Source organism: Beta vulgaris, chromosome 7 (assembly GCF_026745355.1).
Source record: "Beta vulgaris subsp. vulgaris cultivar EL10 chromosome 7, EL10.2, whole genome shotgun sequence".
Lineage (NCBI taxonomy): Eukaryota > Viridiplantae > Streptophyta > Magnoliopsida > Caryophyllales > Amaranthaceae > Beta > Beta vulgaris.
The window spans coordinates 48,832,357-48,845,144 of record NC_079208.1 but is presented as its reverse complement, the minus strand read 5'-3'; the positions used below and the strand labels follow the sequence as shown (position 1 = coordinate 48,845,144).

Sequence of the window (12,788 nt, the reverse complement as noted above, 5' to 3'; positions counted from 1 at the left end):
GAATGTAGTCATAGTTGCATGTAGTAGCTCGCAACCCAAACCATTCTTTAAACTTTTGTAAGCATTGCTAACTAAATGTGCAATTAAAAAACAAATGCTCATAAGTTTATGTGCTCTTGTCACACAACAAACAAGTATCAATAGGACAAACACCAATACTGTATAGCCTCCCTCTAGTCTGTAGTATTGTTCCTATAGCCAGCCAGCTAATGAAGTTGTGTTTAGGAGTGTTGTGATGATTCATTGATCAATAGTCTGTTTATACATCAAAGCAGTGCTATTGGTTGAATGATTCAGCCATTGCAATGCAACATTGCTAGTGATTTGCTGCCTAACCTTGCAAATATATTTAAGAGCACATCAAGCATTTTTAGGAGCCACAAACGTGCTCCAGTTTTGCTCCTTAATGTACATTGTGTGAACCCATTTTACCAACAAATTGTCAACTTTCAAAGCGATGTCCTAGGCTATCTTACCAATCATAGCAACATTCCATGTCATTATATCCCTAAAGCCCAAACCACCATCCTTTTGTTTACAGACTTCCTCCCACCCCACATAACCTGGTTTAGGATTGTTGCAGGTGCTAGTCCACAGGAAATCCCTACAAACAGCATTGACTTGCTTAAACACAGATTTAGGTAGGATAAATATCAGAGACCAGTACACACTAACGCTAAGCAACACTAAATTCACCAATTGTCTTCTGCCAGCAAATGATATGTTTCTGGTGCTCCAAACCCTTATCATGTTGACCATTTTTTCTACAAGCTTCTCACAGTCAGCAGTAGATGGTTTTTTTTTTTTTGTAGAAATTGGAATCCCAAGATATATAAATGGTAAGCTACCATGTATGAGCCCAGAGCTATCACACAATCTTTGAATTTCCCCTCTACTCCAAACCACAACTGTACAAAGCTGATTGATTTTTGTTTGCCTTCAGGCCAGTAGTAGCTGTAAATAACTGCACTCCTTGTAAAACCATTTTCACAGACTTATAGTCACGTTTGCTGAACAAAATAAGATCGTCAACAAAGCAAAGGTGATTAATGCCCATTGACTTGCATCTTGGATGATATTTAAACTCATTTGGTTTCCCAATATATATACTATGACCCTGAAAAGGTACTCCATGTATAGGACAAAGAGCAGAGGGGACATGGGATCCTCCTGCCTAAACCCTCTCTTTGAGTGAAATTAACCAGTAAGAACACAATTCAACATCAGGGAAAAGGAAGGCCTAACACATGTCATAATCAACTTGGTAAAACTTTTGGAAAATCTCAAAGCATCCATCACTTCTTCTAGAAACTCTCAGCTTAGTGTCATATGCTTTTTGAAGGTCAAATTTAAAGTGATTAGTTGGTTAAAGTATAAGAAGGTCTATTATCAAATTTAACCCTTACTATAGGAACCAGCATGACTAAAGTATAGCTCACATTTTTCGCTCATGCTTGTACTTGCATAATTTTTTTTTATGTACATTGAATATGTACATACATAAGCTATATTGTACATCCAAATATTATCTTCTAAATCCAAAAGCTACTGAAAGATATCTTTCAATATCTAAAAGATAATTAGTACATCAGTAAATTCTCATCGAGAAGTTATTTTATGCATCCATAAGTTATATCATGTCCATCCATTTTGTGTCTATAAATACTGGTGTCTTTTCGTGTACATCTAGATAATAGGAGGTAAAAAGAAGATACCTAATTAGGGTCAGAACTCACATGTAAGGGTATTTCATCTTCATGAACATAGTAAATACCATACGACCCCCTATAATACTATGACTGTTTTTTTATTCATGAGTTATTCATGAGAAATCTTTAAAAGAGAGATTCTTAGTCTGAATATACATATAGATGTAACAGGTTAAGTTTGGCAATAGTTGGGAACCTTTCTTCAAAGAAATCATTAAACGTTACGTGCCACACTTATCAGTCAAGAAGACTTTGATCACATAGGCCAAAGGTTTCCACCTGAAATCAATTTGCTAGAAGAAGCAACTCAAGCTTATCAAGTGGGTTTGCTTCTTTCTTCCTTGCCAATGTCGGACAATTCGGGTGGGTTTTTCATTAGATTTCTGACATATGAGATACAAGCATATTAGACCAAGCAATGCTCAGTCATTGGATATGATATACATAGAAGAAAAATATGATTGAACTTGTGTTGGTTATATACAATTACACGCTTGGATATAACATACACGATAACATACACGGTCTCCGCTTTCTTTCAGTTCTCTGTGGAACAATGAGTATATATATGAACCAATTCAGGAGACCAACGGGTGAATATCTGGAAGCCCGGAAGATTGCATGATGAATAAACTTGATCATTACCTCTGCTGTTTCTGACCACATAGTGAGCCACGTTTACTCAACTTCTTCAGAACACATGCAATGGCAACTTTGGCACCTAGACCTGAATTTCCTTGAGATAAACAGACTAAGCCGCCAAGAAGAAGCAAGCCATTAGCAATCAATTTCTTTGAGGGCATCCTCTTGAGTTTTTGTGAATTAGCTCCATTTTCCTGACCATTGATGCCATGGCTAGAACCAGAACCAGAAGCTAGATCCGACGATGATGCTCTAATTATGGCATCGAGGTCATGTGGGACCTGCATTAAAGATACACGGCCATGATTATGTATCCAGAATCTAGTTCAATGGGCATTCATCTTAACACTGAGGCTTGAAACCTTAATGTAATAGTAAAAAATAGAATATTTCAAACAAATAGACTGCCATACCAAGCAACAAGGTGATGCACAACTATGATATGACACATGTGAGCTATCAACATGCGTCCACACGTACACCAATACATGGTCTATGATGTGGGCTGGCAAGCAATGAATGGGAGGGAATAAAGATTCCTTCAATGTCTTAATCTCATGTCTTTGTGAAATTATGGCTCTAAGCTTATTCAATTGTTTGTATCACATAACATTCCAGAATGCAGAAACAAAATTGCTAAGTTAACATAATTCAGCCACAAAGACAGCAGAAAATTGCCCATGACCACAGTAAGGTGTAAGCAACAATTTCTTTTTTAATATGGTAAGGACCCTACTGGAGCGTACCTCTGGCAGGCATATTCAATTAGGTTTGCAAGCCAAGCTCTTGCAAGGGGAGGAGGGGGGGGGGAGGGGGTAGGATAAAGGCGAATCCTCACCCCTAAGAATTGCAGTTGGTAGGAGTTGTAGGAGGTCAAATGGTGGAACTTCTACCATACACGAAGTACTACGTGTTCCAAGATAAGTTACATAAAAGGTGTCTTTACAGACTTATACATCTTTTTTTAAAGAGTGGCACTTCATCCCACATTTAACTTCCCACTTCTTCTTACTATGATGTCCTAAACAGAACATTCATTTTCTTTCCAAGTTCGTCACTTTCTCCACCACATCAAACCTTGATAATTTCTTCATTCCAAAACATACTCTAATAAATTTTCTCTATGCACTATTAAATCTAAATTCTTTCATTTTTTTCTCTTAATCATCGTACCTTACTAGCACGAAGCTAAATATAGGATAGAGGGAATAAGACAATCACATGCATAACAGTCACCACAAATTAACTACTACTCCCTCTGTTAGGAAATAGTTGCTCCATTTTCCCACCCTGTTAGAAGGATATGACACTGGTAAAGTAGTTGCATCATTTCCACACTCCCCATCACTCATTCTAAGTTCATTTTATCGGGCTAAATCCAATCAAAAAAACCAAAACTTAATTAAAGATGACAGTTTTTCCAGGCATCCCCCAAATAGTAATGTGACTCTTAGTTCTGGAGGGAAGGAAATATATGCTTGCTGACACAGTAATATGTGACTTCAATGTACAGCAGTGGAAGAATGAACCTAACCTTTTGAATGAGAGAAACAGCAGTCGTTGTTGAACTTGAGGGTGGATGATGGATTGAAGAATACTTGCGCAGAGCATCATCCATTTTACATACATAACTCCATATCCCTCGTGCAAATGCCAACTTTGCAAACTCCACATTCAAACCAGCATCTTCTTGGTGCACCATTCTGATTTCAGAGGCATTTTTTCCAGGTACTGAAGCAATACAAACTCCACATTAAATTTGTGATATGCAGCTATACCTAGTTAATTTATCATAATTGCAGTACTACGGGTGCATTCTCTTCGCCTTAGAAATAACTCCAGATAGCTCCAATAAGTTCTAACACCTTATAAAATAAGCTTCAATAAGTTCAAATAATTTAAGATAAATTCATACAAGCTCAGTCATATAAGTTCAGAAAACATAAGGTGAAGCGAATGCACCCTGCATCGTCAATTAGTAAACAAGAGAACACTAGACCTCCAATGGTTCTTGTCTTCTAAATAAATGTCTAAACCAGAAGGCATCTTAGTAATAATGAGAAAATCTTGATACCATCACAATAAGGTAAAAACTCCATACAATTAGTTAATGAAAGCACTCAATCACTAGAAAAACGATGTATATACTTGGGTATTTACCTTGCCGTATTCTCCATCCAGATCTGAAAAATGGAACTCGTACATACTTCCTCTGTATGGGTGCCAAAGGATGTTCACATTCCTATAAAGGTCAAAAGCATTAGCCAAAAGGCCCAAAACATATAAAAGAGCAATTGCACGACAGTTAGAGAAGTACAAATATTAAATCCAAGAAACTCGAGCCAGTGAGATATACCAATTATTGACAACACAGCTTTGTGATTGACTTTGTAATAAGGCATGCAACATGTAATATTATATGACTTGAAGAAAAAGAAAAAACTAATCGGAAAAATAGACAAAGGTCATGTGATGTGAACCTCTGAAAGGAACAATTGAGAAATTTTTTGCAATATTACTCAAAAATCTCTACATGTGCCACCCAATCTCCCTGCATATACGGCATTCATTTTCCTTCCTTCTAAGATGAAAATAAGAAGTCCTAATCTTATAGCAGTCTTCTTCATAAAGATTTTTATTAAAAAAAACAGGGACCACATGTCTTTAGTGTGGGTAATAATCTCAAAATCCCTTCTACGTCCTAACACCCGCTTGCCTCCAAAATGCAGCCTCAACAAGATTTTTAAAGTATAAGATTTTGTATAACATTGTTCAGGAAGTTGCTTGGCTAACAAGTGGTGCTAACACTAAGAAGAATATTGTTCACGGCTTTAGGGGTCACTTGTCTTACTGTTCATGAGTAATATATTGCACTAAAACTTAATATATGTTAATATGTTATATATTGAAGGATGACCTTATATATATTGTTTAGGAGTGACTTATATATTGAGGGGTAAGGTGTTGTATTATTGAGGCATTGAGGGCTGACTTGTTAGATTGTCAAAGAATAATTTGCTACATAATTAAGCGGTGACTTGTTACATTGTGGCCAGGCCGCACGTCGTACTCAAACAAATGGTATAGGAACTGGCTTACAGTGATACTCCCTTGTCCCCAACGAAGTTTCAAGTTGACATTGGATAGAGCTGGAAGTGTAGATTGAACAATTGGTCATGGATAGAGCGAGGGGGAAAAAGTAAAAGAGGGTCTTATGATAGGGGGAAGGGTTGATGTGATAGAGAGATAAAAGGGAACAAAAACATTTTCGGCCCATTTGGTAGTCGGTAATAAATGTTGGTAATGAGAATGACTTTTAAGTGCAATATTACAAGGGAATGACCCTTAAAATATTCATGGGGAGGCAATTACAACCTCCAAGTTTGTGTTTTTTTCCTTTTGGAGAAGCAATCTCATCCCTAAGCTTGTGTTTTTTCTCCAAGGGGAAGCAATTTTCATTACCACTCATTACCACCTATAAGGTGGTATTGAATGGGAATGAAAATTTAAGAAGAAAAATACACAATTTAGAATGAATTAGCATTACCATGCGAATGAATAATGATTTTCTTGACAAATTTACATACAAATTCATTCCCATTACTACCATTTATAACCAACTATCAAACTGGTCGTTTAAATATTGTCTTTTACTGAAAGAGTAGAGGTACTTTTTTGGGACCTTCCAAAATAGTAATAAGGAACTTCTTTGTTTTATTATTTGGGGGACGAGAGTAGAAAACACTGAACACCTACATGGAAATCAATGACTACAATGAGCAAGAGTTTTTTTTCTTCCAAAACAGATGATATTCTAAAGAAACAAAGACACACTTAATGTCATATTGCACATTGTTCTTAATGAGCAAGATCACTTGAGTTAAATATAAAATATCAAAGGTCCAGGTTTTGACGGTGTTTATTGTCACATAGTGGCCTCCATGGAGAAGATAAATGATTATAAATTATTATGGTGTGCAACAGTTCATCCAAGCATATCAAAAAGATAATGATACCTCGAAAAGATAACTCTGTGTCTCAAAAAGTTTGACAACTTGGACTTTCTACCAGGAAGATAAGTTGAGTTAATCTTCAAATTTGCGAAACCAACAATCCCTGTACGATGTTGATTTAATTATAAGCCCACATCAATTACGTTTTTGTTAAGGAAACAAAACAGTGTCTCATAACCTAAAGGAGTTCTAAAATTTGCCAACACTATTATTGGACATCATATAAAGGCAACGCATCTTCCTCTTCTGTAATGCAAAGTCAGAACCGTGTAGGAGAGCTTGATCATACTTCCTACAGTGCACCTGTCTAATAGGGAGCTCATATGTTGTGACACTCTAGTCACGCTTTAACTAAAAGTAGTCTTGAGATAGGTGACACTCCCTCTTATAACCTAAAGGTTTTTTAAAATCTGCCAACATTATTGTTGGACCACATATAAAGGCAATGCATCTTCCTTTTCTGTAATAGTTATACTGCCTAATAGTGCACCGCCACCTATGTATAGGGAACTCATATGATGTGACACCCTAGTCACACTAAACTTTGAGTAATCTTGGAATAGGTGATCCGAGAAATTTCCTTGGACGCATATGAGTGAGGATAAAGTGTAACAGGACATGTGTTACATTTCTGGATAGAGGGTTACAGTGATATGCGCCTCATTCAAGTCCTCTTTTCCCTATAGATCATGAAGGAAAGGAGAGAATGTGAAGCTAAATAGAACACAAAACATCGAGAATGGAAGATAAGAAGAACAATTTTGCGTACCAAAAATGACATAAGCCTCCAAAGTCCACACATCCAACACTAAAAACTTGTATAGAAGCTCTAGTAATCTGCTCTCTCTTTCACTAAATGTTGCTCCATTGCATTTTTCGAGAGTCAAAGATTAAAACTATGACCGCGTATTCTCACCAGTACATTATTAAATATAGTCATACGAGATTGCATTAGGTTCGCTCAATGTGAATTTTTAAAAAAAATCTACTTTCAGAATTTTGCTAGTGCAAAATTCACAAAAAACAATTGCTTACTTATGCGTATTGAACAAAGCATACATTAAAGAGACAGAGGGAGTAGCAGGTTATGAAGAGTGTTTGGAGCTCACCTTTGTAAAGCAGTAGTATGTTCTGTTGCTGCCTTCCCAAATCTTCCATGCCAAAACATATTCTCGAGGCGTCAAAAGCGGAAATTTCTTTATGGTCTTCCCGATCTCTGTTCCACTTCCTTCATCAATCTGCAATTGCTCATGAGCAACCACTGTCTTGTCCCATTGCTTCCTAAAATCGCAGTCCATATAAAAGTCCCTTAAGGTTTCAGGGGAGCAATTCTCGAACACAGTTACACTCCAGTATTTGAGAGGACCCTCCTACATGGAATAAAAAAGAACCACACATCAGTCTCGTTGTCACAGGTTACCAAGACAACCAAACCCTCCCCTAAAACCCAGAAAACAGAATAACAGAAGCTTCACTTCGGGATGAGTAAGAAGGCTAAACATTGAGTAGAAAACACAAAAGGGCTTTCCTAGCACCAGTTCATCATCCATACCAATCCCAAAATTGGTCAAAGGCAAGCAACAAAAGAAAATAACAATGTGACATCTAACAATTGTCATAATTCAGCAAAACATTGACATTTATCACATAAGCGCTCCATCTCCAAACAGAAGTGCTTTATTTCTCACCACCCACAGAAATGGAATTAAAGTTGTATATCATTGTCCTAACGGAAGTATATGTTTGGAAAACAATGTACGCTTTCCTTGGAAGACAGCTGACATGGAATACACTAAATTGCGATCTAATGATGCAGCAACCCTTATACTTACACTCTATATACTTATACGCTATGAGATAACTCAACATGGATGATCGCTGGTCAGTGCACCAGTCCTAAAAAATTATGTCAACAAGCATAGAACAGCAGCACAAAAAGTTCCTTACTAATGGATTTGGGTCCATAACCATAGAATCGCTGGAAAAGAACTTCAAAGCCCCAATTGATTTTAAATAAAAACCTAAAGTATACAGGTTAGTGTATCACTTGGTCAAATTTGTATGCTTATGCCCCCAAAAATGAAAAACTAAAATATCTTTGAGGCACGGCCCAAGTGTTGAAGATCCTACTAATATATACCACTTTCAACTTTCAAGTAAACAAACAAGTTAAATGTTACTAATCACCTTTGGTTTACAGCATTTTGCCTTGTAGGACAGAGAAGTCTTGCTTTTCTCAGTGACATTTTCCCATTTTCCATTTTCAGGATCATTGGCTTTCTCATCCAAATTGTCAATCAAAATTTTCAAGTCACCATCTGATATAAGGTCGGATATTCTGCAGTTAAAATGCAGAACTATTGACATGAGAAGTTGAAATCTACTAATGAACATATGAATTATTAGTACACAATCATGTCATATAGTGTAAAAGGAATATGCTTTAAATGCTGAATGGTACTGAGCAAATTGAAACTTGAAAGTAATTGGAGAAAAAAGAAGGTCAAGAGACATTGTTGCTTCAAAATGAAATTTGTACAATAGATCGACCCTCAATCAACATATACAGGAAGTCTGGAAGTTCTACGCTGTAACTCCTTATGCCTAAGCAATGAGCATACACCCAAGGAATTTTGTTATCAGCAAAAGCAAAATGTTTCCGAAAGATATTAATAAAGAAGTTATATCAAAATTTCAAATCTAATAAAGGTCATTTCTGCTATAAAAGGAGGCATTCCAATTACATGGTGTACGAAGCTATGAGCTACACTTACAAGGATTTTAGCAAACAAATGATCTAACACAACGGTACATGTTTATGAATTAGTGGTGGGCAATATTTTATGTCGTCCATGCAATATAATCATAGCATATACCGTTTTGAAATGTCTAAAAAGGATGAACACATTTCCTTCAAAGATAAATAGATCATTTATTTACTTTTTGTTAATATGGTAAGGAAAAGTTCCCTTCAGATTCAGACCTTGAAAGTGTCAATACGGCCAGCATAGCAAGCTAGGCACCTCATAGTTAGGGGGAGAAGGGTAAGAGAATCCCCGCTGCAACTTGATCCATCAAACTTAGGATTCTGAGATAGAACCCATATCACAACGCTTAGTAGAAATGGTTCATAATTCCCTAATACGTATTTAAAATGAGTGATGGACAGAATATGAGGCTGGCTAATGACCTAAAAGAGCCTTTTAACCATGTCAAATCCTTAACGATGTGAAATTAGAATATATAATACGACAACTATTTCCAAACAAAGGAGTATCTACTAGTCGAGCATAACAAATTATCCCCTTTCAATTTTACGTCTGTTTCATTTACAAGGCATGCACAAATGCGATGTTGAATTTTGACTATTACTCATTATTCAGATACTGAAAATTATAATAATCTATGAAAGTAATTTTTAAATATTAACAGTTTCATTTATAAATTTTATCTGTCATATTACAAGATATCCCCAGTGGTCAAAACTCAAAAGAAATATTCAAGAAGTGGGCATGCCCTATATATAGAAACAAAGGGAGTATAAGCTAAGCTCGGCAACTAAATTTTTTGGAGTAGATTCTCAAAAGACGAACTCCTACTCTAAGATCTACCACTTCATTCAACATAAAACCAAAACATTCATAACGCAATTGACAGCCAATTGTAAACAATTGCATAGGTAAGAAAATTATACATAAAATTTTGTTAAAAAAATCTCATGTCAATACCATAGTAATTGAATTTCATCAGTACCAAACTAATAAGTTCTGGCATACAAACAATACTTCAAAATGAATAATATAAACACCTTATTAAAATTTCACACACATGGAAATCTAGTTGATAGAATATCATATGATATACTATGATTACAGAAGTCTAGTTGTACAATAGATAAACTATATCTCCTACTTCTATTTATTTAACTTCAATCATACCTCTTAATAATACACTTCTATTATCATAATAAATAACATCATGTATGAATTACGATAATCTATCAACTAGCATAACTACGTTATTCTCAACAAAACTGAAACTAAGATTAAAAATTGATGCAATTTCATCACGAAAATCTAGAGCATTCAGCAACTAAAATTAACTGTAGAGATTAGAAAGGAGATATTACCGATGAGAGGAAGGAGAAATGGCATCGGAGGAGAGAGAAAGAGGAGGAGGAGAAGTGCGTCTAAATCGAACAACAATCAATCGAAGAGCAGGTAAGATGAACTTCAAGAGTTGCCATACAAAGATGAAAGAGATAGCAGCAAGTGCAGCCCAACCACCTGCTTTGTTTTCCTTCCATAACAATTTAGCTTCTGATGATGGTAAAATCAACAATTCCGCCATTTTCATAGCTTTTTCTTCGCCGAAAACCCTAATTTATTCGTACTTTAGCACAATTCAACGAAAAGAGAGGAATAACTTCGATGGTTTCGTAGAGTAAGAACAAATTATGATAACTTCTGCTAAATTGAAGAGAAATTTTGTTACATTTGCGAAGAATAGTAGGCAAGATTCAAACCAGATGAGCGTGTTGCGCCATTGTTGTGGATTTCAAGGTGAGAAAAAGGGATAAATAAAGAAGAAATATTCAGCAATATTTGTGTGGGAATCCACATTTGAGATTCGGGTGATGTTGACCCATATTGGATAGACCAAAAGAGTTGGATTCTTTCCCTCCAAGAAACAAAAATTAATAAAGAGAGCTTTAATTTATGTGGTTTGCGAAAATAAATTAAGAAAACAAATATGTGGCTTTCTTTGCTCAACAAAACCAAATGTGATGTGTGGTTTTCTCTCCATCTAGGTACAAATTACATATTTAGATTTAGACTTTGTTGTTTTCTACGGATTATTTATATATACTTGTATTCTTTTTGTCACTACTATATTTAGAAGGCAAATCAAACAATGTATTTCATGATTAACTATGAGTTTATGACCATAATTACACGGTTACACTAGAGGTGATCATTTTGGCCCGGCCCGCTTTTGGACCGGGTTTTGGGCAGAATTTTTCGGCCCAAGGGCCGGGCCCGACCCGGCCCGTCCGTATTTTTTTGGCTTTGGGCAAGCCAAAAACGACTTTTTAGTCTATTTTTTGGCCCGCAAAAGCCCGCTAATTTAGGCTCGAAATAGCGGGCTTTGAACACAAAAATTCGGCCCGAATTTAGGCCCGGCCCGACCAATGGGCAAATTTTTTTTGGCCGCGGCCTGGCCCATGATCACCTCTAGGTTACACCTACATGTTTTTTGGTTTATTCTTGTAACTACTAGCTTTATTACCCGTGCATAATGCACTGGAATATTTTTGGCTTATTATGGAGTATATTTTAGAAGTTACACAATAACAATCACTTAACTTTCTGTATTATGCATAATTATAAAATCATAAAGTAAGATTGATTGAAGAACAATAATTACAAATGTAATTTTCAAATCAATTTATACGTTTTCAAAGACTGCCTTTTAAACTATATTTGTTGTACTTGTGTGCACACCGTGTTCATTATCAAACGGAAGAAAGTTCATACCATTTTTGCTCGCCACTCTGGAAAAGGCAACAAAAATTGACCACGGTTGAAAACGGGTCTATGGTGCATAATGCACGTAAATTTGTTAATTTTTAAGTGGTTTTTTCCAAATCTATTAAATGCATTATTATTAGAATGCATGCATATAAAGTTGAAAGAGTAAAAAAATGTAAAATTAAATTATCGTACAGTATCATGAAATTAATTCAGAATAATTTGAAATTAGCTTACGATCCGTGAGTGTTACAATTATGACTTGTGACTTATTTATAATAATTACTATTTATCACCCGTTAAATATGGTGAAATTGACTTACAACCCGTGAGTTGAATAAGTATGACTTGTGACTTGTAGCTTACAATCCGTGAGCTGCACTTGTAAATTTTAAATCCATAATTCATGATCACATCAATTACTTTTGTTTTATAAATTTTAGATTTTAAGATATTTCTCTTAAAAATATGGTGTAATATTAGCTCGTGATTTAATTTTTTTTTACAGTCATCATGTATTAAAATGCTCAAAAAGCTGAAAATCACTCCAGTGCGTTTAGTGACTAATGAAATTGATATTATGGTGGGACATGCTATCAAACTTTTTTTCAAAAAAAAAAATATTCTCATTTACATCATTGTTAAAATTCCGATTCGGATCTTATGATTCTACGGTCCAAAGTAGGACTCCGATCCTAATAACATTGGTTATGTGGGATCTTATTTGATTATTCTCTTTGATTACTCTATTCAATGGTTATATTTTTAAACTAATAGGCAATGAAAGATATTTAAGGTCAAAAAAGTGTAGTGGAAAACACGAACAATCAAAATAGGAAGAAAAAAAAGAGACGGAAAAAATACTTACATATATTTTAAAATTACCTTAAAAG

General features: G+C 35.5%; 1 protein-coding gene across 1 annotated transcript; it reads right to left on the bottom strand.

Annotated features, from left to right (window-relative positions):
• Positions 1–2,059: 2,059 nt before the first annotated feature.
• On the bottom strand, positions 2,060–11,022 carry LOC104908693 (hypothetical protein). The gene is made up of 6 exons (XM_010697837.4): positions 10,494–11,022; positions 8,552–8,702; positions 7,474–7,734; positions 4,512–4,593; positions 3,886–4,082; positions 2,060–2,632 (listed from the first exon to the last, which is right to left on the bottom strand). The coding sequence occupies exons 1-6, from the start codon at positions 10,718–10,720 to the stop codon at positions 2,351–2,353; spliced, it is 1,200 nt and encodes a 399-aa protein (XP_010696139.2). The 5' UTR covers positions 10,721–11,022; the 3' UTR covers positions 2,060–2,350.
• Positions 11,023–12,788: the final 1,766 nt, after the last annotated feature.